The sequence below is a fragment of the Lynx canadensis genome, chromosome A3 (assembly GCF_007474595.2).
Source record: "Lynx canadensis isolate LIC74 chromosome A3, mLynCan4.pri.v2, whole genome shotgun sequence".
Lineage (NCBI taxonomy): Eukaryota > Metazoa > Chordata > Mammalia > Carnivora > Felidae > Lynx > Lynx canadensis.
Window position 1 is genome coordinate 17,157,779 of NC_044305.1, and position 23,686 is coordinate 17,181,464.

Consider the following 23,686-nt stretch of genomic DNA (forward strand, 5'->3'; position numbering starts at 1 on the left):
GAGGAGGGGATATTTTTTATTTACCTCTGCTCCTTAGATGATACTCTGCATCCATGGTCCTTGTTAGATCTTAACTCTAATTCTGTTTTGTGGGCACCAGGATACCCATTTTACAGAAGGAGAAGGCGATACCACAAACATAAAAGTGACAGAACTAGAATTTGCAACTATGACCTTTCTAAGCTGGCCTCTAACAGACTTTGTCCATTAAGCCCAGAGACACAGGGCTAAGACAAACTCAGTACTTTAGATTCTGGGTATGTGGAATCCTAAAATCTTGGGTGGAGAGAACCTAGCTGCTACTCAGTGGTCCACCAGATTCCTGTTTGTTCCTCCACAGCCTTCTGGTGAAGTCTTATAAAATCACCCTTTACCAGAATATTTCACTAAATGAGCAAAGCCATCTCTTCTTTGGCTGAATGAGTCCATCAGGAACGTCTGCTGGAAATTTGTTCTGAGTTTGAATCTGTCCCACTCGTAGGTCTGCTCGTTAGCCTTACTTTCAAAGCAAGATAAAAGAGAATCTCTTTTAGTAGAGGTAGGGGAAAGGATGGGACCTAGAATTAGACACAGATTGTTACAGCATCAGAGATACTCCCACGGAGGCTGATGTAGAAATACCAAGGGCTAAGGCAGCACAGAGAGTCAAACTGCTGTTCAGTGAGTAGCCACCAGGCACATGCGGCTGATGAACATATTTTGGTTTGTTTTTTATTTTATTTACTTATTTATTTTTAAATGTTTATTTTGAGAGAGCACGTGCCAGCAGGGAGGGACAGAGAGACAGGGGCAGAGGATTCGAAGCAGGCTCCATGCTATCAGTGCAGAGCCCCACACAGGGCTCGAGCTCACAACCATAGGATCGTTACCTGAGTTGAAGTAGGATGCTCAACCTACTGAGCCACCCCGGTGCCCCTGTTTTATTTTTTATTTTAAAACAGATTCATTGGGGTATAATGGAGATACAGAATTTAAAGTGTGTAATTTAATAAATTTTCACATGTGTGTATATATGTGAAACTTTGATCACAATCAAGGTACTAGACATGGCCATCATGCTCAAAGTTTCCTCGTTCCCATTTGTAATCCCTGCTTTCTGCCTTCTTCACTCTTATCTGTCTCCAGGCAATCACTGATCCACGTTCTGTCACTAAACAGTTGATTCTGAAACTATATGGGTTTGAACTGGGTGGGTTCAATTATACATGGATTTTTTTCCCGATAAATACAGTATAGTATTGTAAATGTATTTTCACCTCCTTATGATTTTCTTTAGTTTCCTTTATTGTAGGAATGCAGTCTATAATATAGCATACAGAACATGTGTTTATTGGCTATTTTATCAGTGAAGTTTCTGGTCAACGTAGGCTATTAGAAGTTTAGTTTTGGGGGAGACAAAAGTTATACATGGATTTTTGTATGTGTAGGGGTTCAATGCTACTAAACCCACATGTTGAAGGGTCAAGTGTATATAATTTACATGTTCTAGAATTTTCTATAAACGGAATCACACAGTATGTACTCTCTTTTCACTCAACATAATTATTTTGAGATTCATCTCTGATATTGTGTATGTATATAGTTTATTTAAAACTTTTCTTTGTGGAGTAATACTCCATTGTGCGAGGATACCATAGATGCTTTATATATTCATCTGCTGATGACATGTGGTTGTTCAAATACTGGTTATTTCAAACTAAGTTGCTGTGAACATTCATGACTTGAATGGACTTAGGGGCATATGCTTCATTTCTCTTGGGTAGAAGTGGAATGGCTGGGTCATATGGTGGATGTATAACTTCCTAAAGAACTGCTTAGCTCTTTTCCTATATGGTTGTGCCATTTTTCACTCCCATCAGCAGTGTATGGGAGCTATAGTTGGCTACCAATATCCTTACCACCACTTGGTATGATCAGTCTTTTTGGTTTTAGCCATTAGAATAAGTGTGTAGTGTTACTTCACTGTGATTCTAGTTTCCTTTCCCTCATGACCAAGAATGTTGAACGTCTCTTCATGTGCCCATTTGCTTCCATTGTATGTCTTCTTTGGTGCAGTGCCCGTTTAAGTATTGTGCTCATTTATTATTGGCTTGTTTGCTTATTATTGCATTTTGGTAGTTCTTTCTATATTCAGAATACAAATTCTTTGTCAGATACATGGTTTGCAAATGTTTTCTATGTGTGGCTTGTCTTTCTATTCTCTAACAGTAGCATTGGAGGAATAGTTTTTAAATTCAGATGAAATCAGGGGTGCCTGGTGGCTCAGTCAGTTGAGTGTCTGACTTCGGCCTCAGGTCATGATCTCACGGTTCGTGGGTTCGAGCCCCATGTTGAGCTCTGTGCTGACATCTCAGAGCCTGGAGCCTTCTTCAGATTCTGTGTCTTCCTCTCTGTCTCTCCCTCCCTGCTTGTGTTCTGTCTCTGTCAAAAAGAATAAATGTTTAAAAAACATTAAAAAAAATAAGTTCAGATGAAATCAAATTTATCATTTTTTTTTCTTTTTTGGATCTTTCTGGCATCAATTTCTATGAAATGATGATCTTTGCCTAACCCCAGTCACAATGATTTTTTTGTGTTTTTCTTCTAGAAATTTTATAGTTTTAGCTTTTACATTTAAGTCTGTGATCAGTTTAATTTTGCTATGGTTGAGGTATGCATCAAGTTTGTGTGTGTGTGTGTGTGTGCGCGCGCGCGCATTTGGATCCCTCAGTTGTGGCATCATTAGTTGAAAAGAACATTCTTTGCTGTATGCTTTCATCCACATATGTGTGGGGCTCTTCCTGGGCTCTTCTGTCCACCTGATCTCTTTGTCTCATACCACTGTCCCACTGACTTGGTTACTGTAAGCCTTATAATGCGTTTGAAACCAGGTATTGTTAGTCCTCCAGTTGTGTTTCATTTTCAGAGTGATTCTGGCTATTCCAGGTCTTTTGCATTACCATAGGACTTTTAGAATCACTTTGTCAACTTCTACAAAAAAAGCCTGTTGGGATTATGATGGGGATTGATTGCATTGAATCTATAATCACTTTTGGAGAGAACTGACATCTTAGCAATAATGACTTTTGTGAGTATGAACATGGTATATTTCTTCATTTATTGAAGATCTATAGTGATTTCACTCAGCAAGGTCTTGCAATTTTCAGTGTATAGGTCTTACACATTTTTTTTTTTTTTTTGGTCAGACTTACCCTTTTTGGTCTAAAAAGATCTCAATTTCTGACTTTTCACTGCTAGTGTATAGAAATACAATTGATTTTCATATATTGATCTTGTATCCTAGAACCCTGTTAAACTTAAAACAGCTATTTACATTTAAATTAATCAAAATAAATAAAATTCAGAACTTAGAAGTCCAGTCAAACTAGTCACATTTCAAGTGCACAGTAGTCACATGCATCTGGTGGCCACCATGTTGGACGAGCAGAGACAGAACATTTGCAACATTGCAGAAAGTGTTACTGGAGAGCACAGCTCAAGCTCCAAGGAAACAGGAATGTTGTTTAGAAGAAACTAACTCCAGTTACCTCCACCTTCATTTATTGAAAGATCTCCATCATGTCTTCAGGTTGACTTAGCATGAATGTTGGTCCCTAGCCCATTCGGAATCATCTCTGCACACTTTGATGGGATTTGATAGCATTACTTCTCTTCTTGGATTTGAACCTATCTCCCACAGTTTGGAAAATCCCTGGGTGAAATTGCACCTCTAGGAGCTAACAGTTCTTTCTTGTTCCTTAGTGCAGTAGAATGAAAATAACAGTGGTGCTTGAACCTCCTGTTTCCTTGGGCTGCCTGCAGACCCCAAGAATCCTTATAAACTTCCATGTGTCACTTAAGTATTTAGTGCTATTTACTCTTTCAATTGTAATTTGTGTTAAGGTGCATCAGGCTCTCAAGAAGCTTTGTCATTTCAATGGCATTGCCCCAGTTGGGTCAGGAGACTGAAAAGGAACAATCACAGTAGTCTCAGCACCTTTATTTAGCTTTTCCAATTATTTTATGATCATAATTGCTGCATTTCTGAGTTGCACGTCCTAAATCTTGGGTTTGTCAGTGGAAGGGTGTTAGAATGTAATAGAAGTTTTGAAGAAAATAGAAACATATGGTGCGGAGCTCTTCCACAACCTCATATACACTGCTTTTCAATGTAAACCAAATCTTAAGTCACAGAATGTTTTTCAGGTGGCTTACGTGGGACATAAAGCAATGACAAGATAGCATAAATTAAAAGTGAGTGGTAACATAAGATAGGAAAAGAAGACCTTGGAGCTGGTCATAATGTTAAAACTGCGTTTCTCCACATCTGTGGCTTACCGGTGGGTCACAATTGGAGGCCCCAGTACCACAGCCGCCAACGGAATAACCTGTCAGACATACAGTTCACGGTGTCCCAAGATAAACACAAACCAATTTCTTGGGAAAATTCTAACTTGTTCACACAGAAGCCGGATAGGAATTGTCCCAGGAGTCCTCATAAAGAAAACAATGTGTGATATAAGGAACACCGTTCTCCACCACAGCCTTATTGAGGGCACACAAGTGACTTTCTCAGGCTTGTTTCCTATAATGGTGCTCTGTGCAAGAGTAGTTTGGGGAGGTGGTCGAAGAGGGAGGGGTGGGCGTGGGCAATGCAATATGACAGAGGTCCCAATTCTCTGCTAAATCCATCTCCGTCCTGGGATACTTTAAATATAGGTGGTGAGTGACTAGATTCAGTAGCTATTCCTTTAAGGAAACCACTAGAAATACTGTCTCCCTCATCTATATTTCAGGAAATATTGGGAGGGTAGATGGTTTATCCTCTGCTCGCCGGCAAATGCCTACTTGGCTGGTTAAGTCCAGGCTTGTATTCAGCAGTGTAGCTGGAGTAAGTTAATGTCTTTGTACAAAATATGAGGCCCCTGTCATAACGCCTGTCACTCAGGATGCCACTGTGCCCTGATCTAAGGACAGACTAAGGCAGTAGTGAATTTCTCATGATTTGGCTGCTTTGATCTGTTCCAGTGCCTAGAGGAGTAGCAGCCTGCAGACTGGCCAGAGTTCTGTTCCACATATCAAGGCTGTTGTGACTCAGCCTGAGGATCTCCGAAGCAAGTGAAACAGGCATGTTGTGGCCAACAGTCTGCCTTTCAACAATGCTGTTTCCTTCTGTAGCTTCCAAGATATGCTGAGGAATCACTAAGCCACCAAAGATGGAAACATTTTATCCACCAGTTTTCAGTCTGGGAAATAAAGCCAGTGACTTTGTTTCCGGAATAGTATGTCGGTGCCCCCTCTCTCTGGCAATGTTTGGGGAGTGGTCACTGGACTCCTGGTGTGAGATAAATCCCTATCATCTGTGTAGGAGAGAATGCTTGCCTTCCTTTCTGTCCAGTGGGGCTCTCTAGCTTGCTTATCCTTAAGTGCTTTCTGATCATAATTAATAAGTTAAAAGGAAGACCAGCCCATACCCCTGTTTTACTCTCCCCTAGAAACTTTATATGCTCTTTGGAAGCATATAAACCTTTGGTGCGGGCTTTCATGGAATTACATTGCAAGCTCTACCTAAGAATCAATGGACAGGACCTATGCGAAACCTGTATCCCCCAGCCTAGAACAATGAGTCCCTCAGGGAAAAGGCTGATAAAGGCCGATCAAAGTTACAAACAAACTCATCTTGTTTGGGACAGATTTCTCCTTGAGGAGAAGAATATAATGGCATGGCCTCTGGTGGAAGGGGCCTCATTTATAACTTGCTAATTTCTTTTTTTTTTTTAATTTTTTTCAACGTTTTTTATTTATTTTTGGGACAGAGAGAGACAGAGCATGAACGGGGGAGGGGCCGAGAGAGGGAGAGACACAGAATCGGAAACAGGCTCCAGGCTCTGAGCCATCAGCCCAGAGCCTGACGAGGGGCTCGAACCCACGGACCGCGAGATCGTGACCTGGCTGAAGTTGGAGGCTTAACCGACTGTGCCACCCAGGCGCCCCATAACTTGCTAATTTCTTAGGTGATACATTGGCCTGAGGAATCCAAACTTAGAATTTTTAAAGCATTCTTTAAACAAGTAGATGGTTTGCATTCTGCCGTGGAACTGTCTAGTAACCAAAGCAGCCTACAGTTCGGGGAGCCCTTTAAAAAACAGAACAATTGGGATGCCTGGGTGGCTCCATCCGTTAAGCATCCAACTCTTGATTTTGGTTCAGATCATGATCTCATGGTTTGTGGGATCGAGCTCCATGTCAGGCTCTGTGCTGACAGTGCGGAACTTGCTTGGGATTCTCTCTCTCTGCTCCTCCCGTTTGCGCATGTGCTCGCTGCCTCTCAAATAAATGTTTAAAAGAAATAAAGAACAGTGTTCAGGGTACAGCTAGGTGGAAGTGTGCTGACAGAATATCAGTGCATTGAAAATGTGCCTGGGTACATCTTTTCTGGAAACTAATTGGGCAATAGATAGCTAAAATCTTAAATGAACATACTTGTCCAGAAGTAATTTTACTTTTGGGAATTTACCTAAGAAAATAACCAGAGACAGAAAAAAATTGATGTATTCGCAAGTATGTGTCAAAAGGATGAAACCTGAGAATAACCTGAATGTCCAGCAAAAGGGACTGATTAGGTAAATGCTGGAATTGGGGTCATTAAGTAACAGATTATAGAAGTATATTTAATGCCATTTCCACTGTATGTATTTAAGTGAAAGGAGCAAGTTATAAAACAATATGCTTGGTATATTTTTATCAAAAAGTAAACATGTATGAAGCATATTTATGCACACATCTACATACCTATGTAAATATGCACATATTAAACACTATAAGGCATGTTATCAGGACATTCAGTAATTGATTGTGATGGTAGATTATGTATGCTTTGTATTTCCATCTTTTCTGTTTCCTCCAAATACTTTGAAATGAATGTAGGTAACTAATATAAACACAAAAAAGGGTAGGCATAGCAGAGTTTAGAAGCAGCAGTGCATCTTCCCCCAAGGGTAAACTTAGCCCCAGCTTTCCCCCACATGCTCATCACCACTAGATACCCTTTATCCAAGAGGAGGTTGGAAATACCCGTGTGTGTCAGCTGGTCTTTATGGAACGCTGTGCTCCACAGGACTCCGTGTGTGAACTTCTCGGGGCTCCACAGCAGGCCCTGTCAGCCCCACCACAGGGCTTGTTTCCAGGCCTCTCCACAAAGGATTTCCTTCCCCATGGGTTTGTACAACAAATAACATTTGACAAGTCCCAGAAATGAGGCCGTGAGTCCAAACGTTTGGCAGAGATCTCCGTAGGGGCAGCATGTGTATTTAGGCACATCACAGGCACTGGACCGGGAGCAGACCCTAATCTGGCAGGAAAAGGCTCTTGCCCTGTGAGCTCATCAGCTCGACAGCAGGCACGCCAGGGCTGACGAGATAAGCAGACATGTCAGTCCTTTCTGCAGCTGATTTTTCCAGTAAACTTGTTCCCCTGCTCCCTGAGGGCTGCTGCTGGCCCCAGGGCTGTGAGTTGTGCTGGACCCAGCTCCTCCACGTCCTGCCCACACCTGCATCAGGTGTCCATTCCATGTGGAACTGATGTTGAAGACCTAGTGGCCACACAACAACTAGACAATGATGAAAGTGAATGATAACACAACAGCTGACATGGGTAGCACAGTTGGTTACACGTATGATGGACTTAATTCTCATAGCCACGCTTTCAGGGAGTTGCTTCTTTTAGCCCCATTTTTGTAGATGATGAGGCCTGTCTTTGAAGGGGGGCAGTGAAGTCCTGTAGGTTCGTGAGCCGTGGAGGCCAGGATGGGATGGTCAGTCTGTGTCACAGTCTTTGGTCTTGAGCAATCTTTTCCTGGTCACCTTGTAGACCCGACACTTATGTCACCATACCAGCCTTTCTTTCCATACAGGTGGCTTCCTATTAAAAAAAGATTCATTTATGTAGCACGTATTTACACACCTCTAATTGGTACTGTACTAGATACTTAAATAGGTCTGTGGTTCTCAAAATTACAAAAAAAAAAAAATCAAAATATAAGTCAAACCCTTAAGTCTACCCTTGGTTTTTTTGTTTTTTGTTTTTTCAAATTGTTCCTGTTCATTCTTCTCCCCTTCACTCCGTTTCCTCAGTATGATGTCTACACTTGTAGTGTGGCTTTCTTCAACTCCCACCTCTTCCTGGAAGTGGCCCTTGTGAAAGTCACCAATGCTTTTCTTGTTGATGAAGCCAGTCGTGGTGATGATGATGGTGATGATGCCTTCAACTTTTCTTTCAGTGTTTGATGATGCTGACTGCCCCTCCTTCAAGTTCCCTCTTGGTTCCATGAAATCATTTGCTGACAACCACGAAGGGTCTGAGAGTTTACCTTACTTGCAGGCTAACGAGTTAGCCTACACAGCTTCATAGATGCTGGCAGAAGATGTGAGACTCATGGGTCAGAGATCAAGGACTTTATTAGTCACTGCACCACATCACACAGCATGACCTTCATGTTTGCCACAGTCTCCCCCAACCCCTGCCAAGTCCAGTGAGAATGACATGGGGGTGGGTCCGGGTCGGGTTTGCATACAGTGGGTCTGTGCCACTTTTTATTGTTAGCTTTATTAAGATCTAATTTATAAACCATAAAGAATACTAGCAAGTCTAGAACTCAGTGTTTTTTAGTGTATTCGCAGTCATGGCATGGTCATCCCATGCTTTTCTTTTCACCTGCAGGTGCCCTAGATCAAAAAATAGCTCCTTCAGGGCAACTCAGGATGAAATTCTAGCTGGGCTTTGGATCTACAGAAGGTTGCATGCTCTCAAATTCCTCTGCACCCAGGCACCGACCCCTCCTCCCTTATCCTGTGCAACACATCTCTGAGGATTTATAGCTAACTTGGACCTGGAAATCTCCCTTCATGCACTAACTCTGTCTTATTCACTTCCTAATACCCTTTCCTCAGTGTCTTCCCTCAGCCTGTCCTCAGTTTATGCACTTGAGGATTTGGTCTCTGCTCATCCCGGCCCTAGCACGTGGGAGCTGAAGGAGCCGGGAGCGAGCAGGACCTGCTTCGTGGAACTTACCATCTGACAGCAGACACAGACATGAAGCAACTGACACAGAGTAAATATTCGGTGTAAATGTGGCCAGGCTGTTGGGGAAGAGTGGCTCTGCTGGGTAGGAGTCGGGGGGATCATGAGTACTCTAAGAAGTGGCCCTTTGATCAGAGTTCTGAGAGGGGACTCGAAATAGTCAAAGGGAGATAGAGGCACCCAGGGAGGAGGCACGTGGGCTAGCCCTTCACCACCTGCCCATCCTCTTTGCTCAGGGCTGAACACTCCCTATGGGGCTTATGCCAGGATGCTCCTGACTCTCCAGGAACTCTGGACCCAGAGATCCACCCCAAATGAGCAGTCAGCCATGCGTGCATCGGGCCCATGGAGGGCTTCAGCATAGCTAATCACAAATGATTTATGTCCACTTCTATTTCTTCTTTTTTTTTTTTAATTTTTTTTTTCAACGTTTATTTATTTTTTTGGGACAGAGAGAGACAGAGCATGAATGGGGGAGGGGCAGAGAGAGAGGGAGACACAGAATCGGAAACAGGCTCCAGGCTCTGAGCCATCAGCCCAGAGCCTGACGCGGGGCTCGAACTCACGGACCGCGAGATCGTGACCTGGCTGAAGTCGGACGCTTAACCGACTGCGCCACCCCAGGCGCCCCTATTTCTTCTTTTAATAAAAAAGAATCAAAAGCTATTGTTTAGAGACTGCCAGAGAGGTACAAATATGTTCTTAAGAGAATCAATGAGTCAGATTTTAGTGAGTTTCCAAATGTCATGCCATTGAAGCAGTATGACTAGAAGTGAAAAGAATATTCGTTTACAAGTGAATTGTGAGAATTTCACTTAAATATTCCCTAGGCCAGGAGATTTCTGGAACAATTAGAATAATTTTCAGCTGGAAATACTGGGCCTCATTTCCGTGTGTGTGTGTGTGTGAGAGAGAGAGCAGCGAGAGGGGGGGGGGAGGGAGGGAGGGAGAAGCACAAAGCAGCTCAGAGAAGTCTTTCTGGACCCTGTATTAGAGTATCTCCTATAAAACAGCCATCACGTCTGTTGCACCAACAGCTCCCTTTTATTAAAGACCATACTGTGCCCACTTCCACCAATCACAAATCAATTACAAGCCTGCATTGCTCTCTCTGAAATAATGACAGCCATTTTTGCAGGCTATGTCTCATCTCTCTGTGAAGGGAATAATGCCATGACATAGGAGCAGAGGGGCGGGGAGAATTGCAAAATGATGAGGCCATTAGAGATGCCTCAGTAGCTCATAGAGTAGTGTGAAAACAGCAGATCGTCCGTGGCATCCGGTGTTTTCTGTGATTTCCTCTCTAGGTAGTTCCTGAGGATAGGTCTTGCCTGAGGGTGGAAGGATGCGTGCATGCTAGGGTCAGAAATACTAACGTGTGGGTATTTGCAACACCTGTTCTTGCAGAGAGTGTGACTCTCAAACAATGTAAACAAACAAAAAGCTAAGGAAAGGTGGAATTTGAGTTGTTGTTAAAAGAGAGAGAGATCAGCAGATGAAAATGAAGAAAGAAAAACGAGAGATTTCAAGGAAGCTGTCGCCATGATGAGGGAGGCATGAGTATAAATGGGATTAAGCAGGATGACAGCTTAGCTTAAACTATGCCTTTGTTCAATTAAGAAGATATGTACCCCTTGGATGGATGAATTGGGACTAAGGTTCACCTTCTGGAAAGCAGCATCTTTGTGGGCTTAGAGCTTGGCAAGCAGACAAAACCTTTGGGCCAAGAAACAGATAACCTTCCTCCAAGTGGACTCAGTGAGCTGGTGGTCTGGACTGGTCTGAGCAGTTAAAGCATGAGCTGGATTTGAATGTCACACCAGTGGCTGGGCATCTTTGGTGCAGTGACCACTTGCTCAACCCACAGGAAGTGGCCTCGGATTTAAGGGATGTTTCCATTCCCGTATTATGAGGTATGGTTTGGCTTCTCCTTTGCATTCAGGGGACTTAAGAGGACCATAATCTTCAAGTCTTGGAGGCCTAGAACAAAGTGAGCAGCATCAACATCACTAGGGAACTTGTTAGAGATGCAGATTATCTAGCCTCTCCCCTGACCTACTGATTCACACTGGAGGTAATTGCAATGCCTGCTAACTTTTGAGAACCACTGCTTTAGACTGATGAAGTTGGGTTAAGAAAACCTTACCTGAACCTAATAACATATCAGGTACGCCATTGCTTAATAATGTATTCAGAGAGTCTGTTAGCCAAGAATGTGGGACAATGCTTGGGCAAAGCATCTTCACATAGATATTTCTGGATTAGAGACCACTGAGGTTTCCAGAAAGCTAGGCATCTGGGCTTCTGTCACAGCATTTCCCAAACTGTTTTCTCTGGAGCAATCGTTTCCTGCAAGATGGCAGTTGATGTTCTTTGAATAATCTGTGTACTCTACCCTCCTTTCTCAGAGTCATTGTGAACCTTGTGTTGTCGTATATGGATGGTGTTTTGGCAATGTGATTTTAAAGTCTCATTCTCTGGAATCAGATCACCTGGGTCCACTCTGTAACTTAGTCACTCAGCAAAGTCATATAAGGACATGCTAGTACTCGTGTGGTTGGTTCATGGACTCTTCCCCCACAGACTCACTGAATTGGAATCTGCCTTTTTAATGAGATCCCCAGGGGATTTGTATGTACAGTAGTTTAAGAAGTACTATTCATAAAGCATGTTGCTTGACCTCTCTCTGCCTCGGTTTTCTCACTTGTAGCATTTTTTTAATGTTTATTTTTGAGGTGTGGGGGAGCCAGAACCTGAAGCAGGCTCTAGGCTCTGAGCTGTCAGTGCAGAGCCCAATGCAAGGCTTGACTTGCAAACCATGAGATCATGACCTAAGCCTCAGTAGGATGCTTAACTGACTGAGCCACCCAGGTGCCCTGTAAAATAGCATTAATAAGGCTTATCTCATGCTTTGTCATGCATGAGAAGCACCTGGAGGGTTTGTTTAAAACTGAACTGGGCACCTGGGTGGTTCACCTGGTTAAATGTCTGACTCTTGATTTCGGCTCAGGTCATGATTCTCTGCTCTGGTCATGATCTCGAGGTCATGGGATTGAGCCCTACCAATGGCTCCGTGTTGAGGCCTGGAGCCCTGCTTGGGATTCTCTCTGTCCCTCTCTACCCCTCTCCTGCTCACACTCACTCTCTCTCTATTAATAAATATACTTAATTTTTTTTTCCAACGTTTATTTATTTTTAAGACAGAGAGAGACAGAGCATGAACGGGGGAGGGGCAGAGAGAGAGGGAGACACAGAATCGGAAACAGGCTCCAGGCTCTGAGCCATCAGCCCAGAGCCTGACGCGGGGCTCGAACTCCCGGACCGCGAGATCGTGACCTGGCTGAAGTCGGACGCTTTAACCGACTGCGCCACCCAGGCGCCCCCTAAATAAATATACTTAAAAAAAAAAACCCAAAACCAAACTAGAATGGCTCCACCCCTAGAGTTCCTGACTTAACGTCTAGGGTGGGGCCAGAGAATTTGCATTTCTAACAACTTTGCAGGGGATGCTCATATAGTGGATGTGTAGACCATATTTTGAGAGCCAGTGTTCTGGATCATTCTAAGAACATAGCTTTTTCCATGCTGACCCTGTTGTCCTTCACGAAGCATGGTGTTTCAATACTCAACTTTATGTGTATAGTTTACCCTTTTTGCTGTTTTGTTGGAATTAATAACAGAGTATGTAAGGAGGAAAAAACTCAGATTGCCAACCCCAATAAACAATATCTAGAAATGGATATCAGCCCCGGGATTCTCTTTAAAATGTGCTTTTCCAACAACTATTCAGGTGATGGTGATGACCCAGGAACTTCACCCTTGGAGAAGTACTTTCACAGAGATTTTTAAAGGATTAAGTGAATTCTGTCATGTAAGCCAGTTAACACAGTGCCTAGCACAGATTGTACTTAGAAAACGTTAATGTGACTTTTACTTAATATATGCTCAGACAATCCTGTTAGGTTAAATAAAATATTATCAAACTCAGTCATGGAGCTCTTGATTCCTGGGAGATGTGTTGACTTTTAGGGGAAGTAGGGTGTGATTGCAGGGGTGCTCCAACTTTCCCACATAGGGAGTGTTCTCTGAAGTCAGTTCTCAGCCTGGTCCCCCCCACCCCCCCCATTCCGGCTTTTTTATCATCGATTCTGGGGTAGACTGCCAGCAAATCTCAAGGCAGTGGCTTTGGGACTTCAGGAGACCCCGTGTTTGACTGGTACCATAGGAGGAGACAGAGATGGGAAAGTGCTGGGTTAGAATGGATGCTATTGGTGTTTTTGATGGTGTCCTTTAAGAGCCAGCGCCCCCCAGTCCTAAGGCACCGGGCAGTTGGCTGCTATAGGCTCACAGCTGCCCCTTCCCCAAAGAACTGCCCTGGGGCTAATGGGAACAATTTTCTCCTTTTCCCACCTGGCAGGTCCTGACCAGTGACTGACTGACATGGGCTACCAGTCCTGGCTCCTTGCCTCAAGCTAGGATCAACCCTGGTACATTTAAAGGCTCCGAGGTCCCATGGAGTCAGGCTGAAGCTGGACTAAGTTTTGATAACATTCTTGCTAGGCTCCTTTTCTCACTGTGTCCTTACCTGCTTTGTCCTCAGGGCACTCGGTAGGTCACCCATGTCTCAGACTCTGCTTCTGGGAAGCCCAGCCCTGTCAGTGCTCACTGGGAAATTTATCCAATTGCCACGGACATGGAGGGGCTGGAAATGACTCCCTGTTAGAATAATGGATGTAGGTCTGAAAGAAGAAAGGAAGTATGCCTGAAATTTCAGAGGAAGGATATACTTACGTGTGCAAAATACCATAGCAGTCGAAAGAAAGTTTCCAGCATGCGGGAGTGGTGACCTGGGGGTCTGGACAAGATTCTTCCCCAGGCTTCCACCAGCATCATCCATGCCTTGCTTCTGTCTGGCTTTTCCCAGGACTTTGGCTTCTCTTCTCTGTCATCCTCTTTCCTAGCACCCTAGCATCTGTATCCCTGTGCATTTACATGGCACCTGGCATCTTGGTTGGGAGGATGTACTCTCCCACCTTGTCCCTGGGCTGAGGTCCATTTCAGGTTCTTGGCATCGTGCTGCTCCATCCCTCCCTGTGCCTACTCAAACCTCATTTGCTTGTGGGTCTGTTCCTGGTTTGATGAAACCTCCTCTTGTTTTCTCCCCTTGTGTTTTCTTTTCTGCCTGTGTCTGGGGCTGAGACAGTGACTGCAACCTGTGCTGCTTACGTATGCCCTCTGCGTCAGTCCCTTCTCCATGCTGCCACCGTGTTCTGGGCCCTGAGCTTGTCACAATGCCTGGTCTTCTAGAATCTCTCCTGATCTCGGCTCCTGGGTTGCTGCTCATGTCTTGACGTCCAGCACCTCCTTGCCCTTCCATCTGGGTTCATCTCTCTGAACTTAACCTTCATTTCTCCTTGCCTGGGGTCCATCACCGTGCCATTTCCCATCATGGCTCTGGGCCCTCGTGCCCATTCCTGTCCTGCTATTGTCTGCTCCCAATATGACAAGTGTGATTATCAAAAGGCCTATTTTCCAGAGATTTTATAAGACAACCTGCAATTTCCTATCCTTCGATGGGAGAAAGCCTGGTAGTTTGGGAACTAAAGAGAAAAATGTGAATTATTCAGGGGATGCACTTCTTCTTCTCTGGTTCTGCTGGAAGCTGACATCATTAATAAGAAAAGTAAATAATCCTGGAGGTTACAGCAAAATAAAATTTGAACTAAATATGAAAAAGGAACGTTTTGCACTCAATCAGCCCTTTGCTGTTTGTGTTAGTTTCTTATTGCTGTTGTCACAAATTAGGCAGACTAGTGGCTAAAAACAACACAGGTTTATAACCTTGCAGTGGTGGAGATGAGAAGTCGGAAAATGGCTCTTCCAGGGCCTACAGGGAGGTATTGGTTGGGCTGCATTCAGTCTGGAGGTTCTAGAGGAAAATTCACTCCCTTACCTTCTGGAAGCTGCCTGCATTCTTTGGCTCATGGCTCCTTCCTCCATCATTAAGCCATCAGTTAATGTCACTCTGTCAGTCAATTTAATCAAAGTTCATTTCGTCAGGATATGGACATTTTAGGGAGCCATTATCCTGTGTAACCCACTTTTCATGGTAAATTTGGAGAGCTCTGCTCCCGCCAGAATATTCCTTTATGTGCTGTTTTGTACCCCTTCTCATTTATCCATCATGATAATATCATAAAGGGGGCACCAATATCAAATCCATCGTAGGTATAAAAAATCAAAGCTAAGAGAAATGAAATCACAACCCAAGGCTGCACATATTGGGCATTTGCTTGCATTTGTCTTATCATTTCCTATCTTGTCTTTCCCTACCTCCAGCCCTGCCCTCTCTCTGAAGTACCTAGCCTCATGGAGCTCACCTGTGACCCCTGAGGGACCAGTCACATCCAGGAGAGTGTCTGCCTGGCTTAGGGAACAGTGGTGGCCCAGGAGTTTTATATCAGATTGGTTTGTTTGTTTATTTATCAGCACATTTTTTCCCTGGATTTTTTAAAAAAAATTTTTAATGTTTATTTTTGAGACAGAGACAGAGCATGAATGGGGGGAGGGTCAGAGAGAGAGGGAGACACGGAATCTGAAACAGGCTCCAGGCTCTGAGCTGTCAGCACAGAGCCTGATGCGGGGCTCGAACTCACGGACTGTGAGATCATGACCTGAGCCGAAGTTGGACACTTAACCGACTGAGCCACCCAGGGGCCCCTCCCTGGATGTTTATATACTTCTTTATCCTTAGCATCCAATATTTTTATGAAGTAAAATGTGTACCTCAATTGTTGTGGTCTTCATAAATTCTATCAAGTAGATAATAGTCCATTTCAGTCTGAAGATTTAGGTCTTATTTTCACCGAGGAAAGTGAGCTGATAGATGTTGGGGTATGATTTGATTTCCGTTCCCTCAGCTTCTGTCTTCAGGAGTACCAGTTATTCACTTGGTGCTTCCTGGTCTGGTGTCTGTTTTCTTTGTCAGTTTGCCTTCCTCCTGTCCTTTTATCTGTGCCTTTTTTTGTGGTCCGCCTGCCCAACCCCCCACCCCCATCGCTGTTTTTATACACTGTTGATTCTGCTGTTCACTTCTTGTGCCCTTGTGAATCCTGCAAATGGCATCGTTTGTTTCCCATAATTCTTTTGAGGTTGATTTTCTTTCTTCGTACTTTTCCTTCTCCACTCACCTCTTGAGTCATGGTCTGTAGAGTTCATGTGCCGGCCTTGCTCTCGGTGTCTCCCTTCTTATCCCCCCACATTTCTTCACTGTTCAAAGCATTGGGGGTCGGAGGAAAAGCTCTGTGTCTGATGAGCTGTCTTGTCGGGACCTGTGCATTTTTGCTTGTTCCCCCTCACACAACATCCCTTTGTTTACCCTGTCTGTGCCTTTTTTTTTTTTTTTTGCCTCAGCCAAGAAATTGGTGGCAAATAGGTGGATCTTGGCTATGCCCGTTACCCACCCTCTTCCACATTTGTAAATGAGGGGGTGAAGGGTGGGGAGTAGTCACCCCTCATCTGAACAACACATGGTATCTGTAGGCCATGCTCTGCCGCCAGGTGGCCTGCTTTCAGATCCCAGCTCTGCCACTTGCAAGCTGTGCCAGCCCAGGCAGGTAGGTGCTTCTCTGAGCCTCAGTTTCCTCCCATAAACAGTGGAGGTAATAGGTCATGAGCTCACGAGCCCTGTGTCCGGCTCTGTGCTGACAGCTCAGAGCCTGGAGCCTGCCTCAGATTCTCCGTCTCCCTCTGCCCCTCCCCTGCTTGGGCATTGTCCCTCTCAAATATAAATAAATGTTAAAAGTTTTTTTTAAAAAAGAAAAGAGATCAAAGTGTTAATGATGATGTAAGTCAGTTAGATTAGAAAGTACCCAGAGCCTTGTCACTCCCTTTCCAGGTCTGAAGGGCCTGCTCAGTAGTGAGGAAAATGGGTTAAATTTTTTGGCGACTCATCTCTTCTGAGGCCTTTCCCTGGGTTCAGCCAATGTTTCCTCAAATGAGGACACGTTCCTGGCATTTACCAGAATGCCCTCTACTTCCTCCCTGCACTGTTTTGGGAGAGGGAATTGTGTCTGGTGTCTGGTCAGTTCTCATGGTGTGAGCAGGTTGTTCCAACTCTTGCAAAAGCGTGTCAGAGCATGCGGCAGGAGGTGGGCATACTCAGCCCTGATGAGTGCTCCCTTCGGTGGATGCCTTGTATCATTCTTGTTCGGCCGTGTTGCTTACTTTCTGGAATGGGAGGGGGTTATGGCTGCCCCTCACACTGCCATGCTTTTACAAAAAACCCACTTATTTTATTACTTTCAAGTATAAAAGCCATATTTGAGGCAGAAAGTCCAGAGAATGCCAAAAGGTAAAAAAGAAGAAAACCATCACCTGCAGTCTCCCTGTCCAGCCTGGAGCCAGTCAGATCGAGGCCTTGGTTTCTCTGTGTTTTTTGGCTTTTTGCTCACTGCCCTCCCCTGCCATCTCATTCCCTTGGGACAGCTGAGCACAGTAGCTCTACCCTCTCTCATATCCCAGTTCTGACATCACTGATGGGGCCGTGGATGGATGGAAGCAGGTCACAAGTATGCTGGAAGCATTTACTTTGGACAGGAAGTGAAGATCGCTTTGTGGAAGTTTCCGGGCATGGAGGATGCCATAAGTCCTAAGGTTTTCTGAAATCCAACTAGACAATTAAAGCACTCAATTTTACTTTGGGAAAAGAAAATTAAATAAAGGCAGTGAGGATGGGGTCTTGGTGAAAAGACGCTTGACCTGAAGTTGGAAAAGCTGGCTAAGGGACTTCCTGGCTCTGCCTGTTTACTCAGCCACACAGACATTTGGATTCTGCTAAGAAGAGCAGCAGTAATACACATGTCACACAAGGTTGGGAGGATTAAGAAAGAGATTCAGGGTCTGGCTCATAGTAGATGCTTAATAAATATTCACACAAGCTGCCTCCTCACGCACGAGCCTTACCAGTTATCTTAACTTGCTGCTGTTGAAGGGTCTCATTCAAACTCAGAATATCACACCTGAGATGTAGCATGGTGCAGACAGAAATGCTTGTGCATCCATCTTGATTCTAGAAACGTTTACCAAGTCTGGAGGTCGGGCACGGTGCTGTAGATGCAAGGGGCAAAGTCATGCTCTTGGGGAGCTCATAGTCTAGTCTCCAGTGGGAAACGTGTGTAAGCAAAAATGCATGGAAGGTTTGCACCATACAAAAGAGAGTGACTAGCTTCCAGAAGGTGGTATGACAGGGCAACTTGCTAGAGATGGTGATGGGCTGAGCATAGGTTTTTAAGGGTGAGGGAGTGTCCCCAGGCAGACAGAAGGTTCCAGGCAGGGGAAACAGCAAATGCCAAGGAGGAGACATGCCAGGAAGCCCCGTCCACACCATGCCTGGGGACACAGCCTGTGTGTGGTTATCAGGGCACCAGCCATGGAGCTGCGGGCCAGCCTGTTTGTCACTTGAGGGCCTATATTTTCAGGAACTTACCTGAATCTGTCTTTGGGGGAACCCTGTGGGCTCTGCTTAGGAGATGAAGGAAAATGGGAGGAAGGCGGGCAAGTGCCAACCTTAGATGCAGGCCAAGCAAGGAACCAAGGTGTTGAGAGAAGGCCTGTGCCCTGTATTGCCATTAGGCACCTGCATTCTTGAATCGGCTCCCTAACGAAGTTTATACCTGCATTAGATCACTTGCAAAAGCCAGCCACGGAGACCCCTCCTTATGGAAAGCCTTGGCCCCAGGGGTGTGGGGACAGTTGGGGCTTCCCAGCTGGAGGTCACCTGGTGCCCTGTGATGATATGGTTTCTGCTCTCCCCCCCTCCCTACCTCTGTCCTGCAGCAATGGAATGGCAGGGACACGGCCCTCATGGTCACCCGGGTGGTCAACCACAGACGCTTCTCAGCCACGGTCAGTGTGGCAGACACTGCCCAGCGGAGCGTGAGCAAGTACCGCTGTGTGATCCGTTCTGACGGTGGCTCTGGTGTGTCCAACTACGCTGAGCTGATTGTGAAAGGTGAGTGCCCCCAGCGCGTGCTTCTCCCACAGGCCTGATTTCAGGGGCTGCTGTGGCCCCATCCTCAGACGGTGCAAGGAACTGAGGTGCCTGTTCTCATCTCCTGCTGCTCCTTTCTGTTATTTGAAGGACACAAGATTTCCAGTCCCCCATTCCCACACTCTGCAAAGAAAGAAGTGAAGTTACTGTAAAATCATGGAATTTTGCATTATTCTTCCAAGTTGAGTCTTACTCATAAGGTCCACCTGTGCAAGCCTGTGGGTCTATAACATGGAAGACATCTCCAAATTTGGCTTTATTTTGCATTTAAAGTTAGAATGAGCCATTGTCCTTGTGTTTTGGTTGTGTTCTATTGCCGTGTTCAGAGAATAGAATTATTTCTGAGGGATTGTTTATTGAAAATTTGATGTAATGACAATATTTCAGAAGGACTTCTGAAATAACCCCCACCCTACTGGCCTTGATTCAATTCTGTTCAATTTTCTTGTTCTTGTTCACCTTGAGGTATTGTTGACATGCTTTACATTAAAATATGCACATTGCTTCCTTTTCTGCTTCCTCCAAGGAGCCGGATATCACATTTATTTTTGAAAGCCTATATAATCTTTGTTTTAATGCTTAATGGTTGTATACTATTTCATCCCATTTCTTAAAACCTCCCTATTTGTAGTCATTTAGGTAATTCCAGGTGTTTTCGTTTTTGTTTTATCTTGCCTTTGTGCATCAATTAACACCTCAATGGAGTTCTTCCAAAAGAGAACATTTTTATTCCATTGAACCAGATTATTTCCTTGGATGAATTCCCTAGGGGTAGAGTTGGTAGGGCCAAAGAATATGAGCATCTTTATGGATTTTTCTTTGTGTCGTAATATTGCTTTTGCAAAAAAGTGGTTTGACAGTTTACCCTGGAAAAAAGTAGCGTATGGATTTACTCATTTTCCAGCATTATGTTCACCGATTAAAATTTTAATATAGCATAACTTAGTGAATGAAATAATGAACCTATTCATCTTCTGCTAGCTGTAGAATGATACCCAGGGGGTATGAAAGTGAAAACCTGGATCGACTCCCTAGAAGTCTCCTGAGTTGGTTTTCTGGGACAAAGTATGGGTTGGGGTGAGGGCCTTGACCTCTATTTGCTGGACCCCATGTAACCGATAGCCTTGCCTGAACCTAGATTGGGGGTTGTAGTCTGAGAGTTTCTCTCCTGGGCTGTCCTGACTCTAGATGGATATTCACACAGCTGACCGATTGTTATCATTCAGGTCTTAGCCTGAACATCCTCATGCCATCTTCTCTGAGAGAATGTCCCCAGCCCTTGTGCTGCTGGGTGCTCTCTATCACGTCACCTTGTGTACGTGTGATAAAGTACTCATCACACTTTAAAATTTTATTTTTCCTTTATTCATGTTCTTGGTAGTTCTCCATCTTGCCCTTTAGAAGACGAGCTCTGTGAGAATCGAGGCATTTTTCGTTTTGTTCATGGTTCACGAGGTCCCCAGACTTAGCCACGGGCATGGCCCAAGTGCCGAGTTTGCCCAAATACAAAACTGCCAGTGTTCAACTGTTTTGACCTGCGCGGTTGGTCATTTCGAAAGGCTCAACCTTAAAATACTTATTGAATGATGGATGCATAAATGAGTTATTGGCCTCAGCAGGAACTCATTTCATCTCCATAATGCCATGTACACTTAAGCTGAAGATCAACAAATTAGGCAGTCATGAACAGAACGATCAACAGAGGGAAAAATCATCTTAAAATCATTGACATTGAGTGCCATTAATACATAAAAGAAAGCATCATTTCAATCACATTAGGCTCATATGTCTGCTGTTTTGGTGCCATAAGATTGATTTTGGTAACACAGTGGCCTCTGCAGGCCTTTCAGGCACTAGGTGAATATGTAATTTCCTGAGCCGCCCCTGCAGAAGTTCATTATATCCCTCCTGTGGCAGCCTCCTGCTCTGCGGTGGGGACCCACCAGAGAACAGACTGTGTTTGCTCATGCTTTCTCTCCACGGCCTTGCCCACACCTTGCAGGTGCCTGGCACCAGGCCGGTAAGGAGGTAACAGGATGAGTGAGTGGGGCAGCTAGTGTAGCACTCTGATCTTTTTGCACAATTGGAATCAGAAAGTGCTTGGTTTATTCTTCCTTTCCCAGTTGTGGAGGAGGAGATGTGGGTTACCAAAGTCCCAAAGCCTTTGGGACTGAGGATGGCATCTCCATGGGGAAGCATCATTGCCTTGGTTTGAAAGGGTGGTCAGGGTTCATTGGGACAGTGATTGATCCTTTGTGGGCTGTGCATGGGCTGGGGTTCGGGCTTCTGGGGGAACAGTGCACTGGCCACGTTTCTCACTATGATCCAGGAGCCCTGCTGCTCCCAGTGCCTTCACCTATAGCGCTCGCTGTTCTCTTTTCAGGGACGTGCTGGGTGTCCTCCTTCAGAGGTCTCCTTCACAGTGTGCCTTCTCTGCAACCCGCTCCCCTCTTATTACATCTTGAGAAAGGCTTTTATGGCAGGTGCCTGGGTGGCTCAGTCAGTTAAGTGTCTGACTCTTGATCTTGGCTCGAGTCATGATCTCACAGTTCCTGAGTTCGAGCCCCACATCGGGCTCTGAGCTGACAGCACGGAGCCTGCTTGGGATTCTGTCTCTCCTTCTCTCTCCCTTTCCCCCAATAACACAAGTGCTCTCGTGTGCATGTGCTCGCTCTTGCTCTCTCAAACTTTTGAAAACAAAGAAAACCTTTTGGGATAGCACTTGTTTGTAGCAACCATTATTTTTCCTTTTTTTAGTTGGTGGCAAGCTAGAAGCTGAGCCCCTTGAATGTAGAAGTCATTTCACATATGTGATCTCATTTAGTCCTAACTATGGCACTGTACCTTAGTTTTATTTTAATTCATTTTACAGCGGGGAGAACAACCACAGCCAGGTTGAGAGACTGTCCTAAGGGGGAGAGCTGGGATTCTGCTGGGTGTTGGCTCATGCTATTTCAGCCATCTTTGGACGGCCTCAGGGTTGTGACCTTGTTGGCACCTGGTGTCATGATGTCAAAAACAGTGTTGAAGGCAACCAGACTGCATGCAAACTCATGACAAGAGTCTCTGGAGCTGCTGTTAACTTGGCCTTTTAACTCCTGCTTTCTCCATCACTGCTCCCCTCCTCTCTGGAGTGGAGTACTTACTACCTTCCAGATTCCAGGGGAAATGGATTTAATTCTTTTTACCCACATACTCCTAAATAGCTAACGGTTGCCAAGCAAAGTAAAATGAAAATCAGGGGACACCCAGAAGCAGCAGTGATGTCTGGCCAGGAACCCATGTGAAGGCAGCATCTGGGGGAAAGTGTCCTGTGACTCACTGGCCTCTTGGAGCCCCTGGCCATGACTGAGCAGGATGGCTAGATACTTTAGTACTGAAATATTTGCACTTAAAAAAAAAAAAAAAAGTAGGGGCACATGGGTGGCTCAGTCGGTTAAGTGTTCGACTTCGGCTCCGGTCATGATCTCGCGGTTTGTGGGTTTGAGCCCCGTGTTGGGCTCTGTGCTGACAGCTCAGAGCCTGGAGCCTCCTTCAGATTCTGTGTGTTCCTCTCTCTCTCTGCCCCTCCCCTACTCACACTCTGTGTCTCTCTCCTTCAAAAATAAATAAACGTTAAAAAAATTAAAAAAAAAAAAAGGAATAAACCTAAATCTTCCTTCTTTCAGGGAATGGAGAAAATTTGAGAAGACAAACGTATTTTCAAGGGCTAAGTCTTGTCTTAGGGGATGGCGCTCCCCAAATGTAACTTCCTGTTCCTGGTTTACACATCACACAGATGGTGTGTGCTGAGGGGGAGGCAGCTGACCCCTGCCATGCCATGTGTCGTAGAAGGAAAACCAGCCCTGGGCACATTTTCCCCCAGGTTTTCTTCATTTTATTCCAGTTCAGACACAGGAAAGTGCCCTGATGTATGGGTTCAAATCCAGGCCTATCTTGTCCCAGCGCTATGACCTTGAACATCAGCCTCTTCCGATAAAGCTGGCTCATCTGGGAATAGAGATGTAGGATTACCTACCTCAGAGTGGTGTGTGTCCAGCCAGAGGATTCAATGAGACAATGGATGTAGAAGTTCTTAGAACAGTGCCTGGCTTGTTGCCCTTAGAAGTGTTTGTTAAATAAACAGTCGTGGTTCGTGTGATTTCCCAGGTAAGAGAGTAAGAGATGGTGAAGGACTGGGTGGGTGTGTGGGGATAGGACGGACGCATGACCCAGTGGTGGTTTGATTGCTATCTCTGTGGCCTTGGAGAAATCATGTAAGGCCTCCTCTGCAAAGGGAGACTGGTGGTCTCTCCCCATAGAGTCATGTGCTGATCATGGGGAAAGGGAGGGAGGAGATATAAAAGTGGGTGCTGACATGTGGGCTTGTTTGGGTTGACAAGTTTGGGTCATGGATCATGGGGTTTGGGTCATGGGGTCCATGCTAGGTCAGATGCCCCAGGTCCCCTCCTGTGTCCACCACTGGTGAGCTAGGAATCTTGGGAGAAAGGAAAAGTAGCTGGTCCTTTTTGCGCTCAACCATCTGACCACATGGCAGCACTTGTTCAGAACTCAGGCCATCCTGCATTTGGGAGGTCA

General features: G+C 45.0%; 1 protein-coding gene across 1 annotated transcript in view; it reads left to right on the forward strand.

Annotated features, from left to right (window-relative positions):
• Positions 1 to 23,686, forward strand: part of PTPRT (protein tyrosine phosphatase receptor type T) — a 934,550-nt gene that overhangs the window by 228,872 nt on the left and 681,992 nt on the right. Inside the window, exon 9 of the mRNA XM_032592759.1 lies at positions 18,895 to 19,069. Coding sequence (XP_032448650.1) covers positions 18,895 to 19,069 — 175 coding nt within the window. The remainder of the gene's footprint in view (positions 1 to 18,894; positions 19,070 to 23,686) is intronic.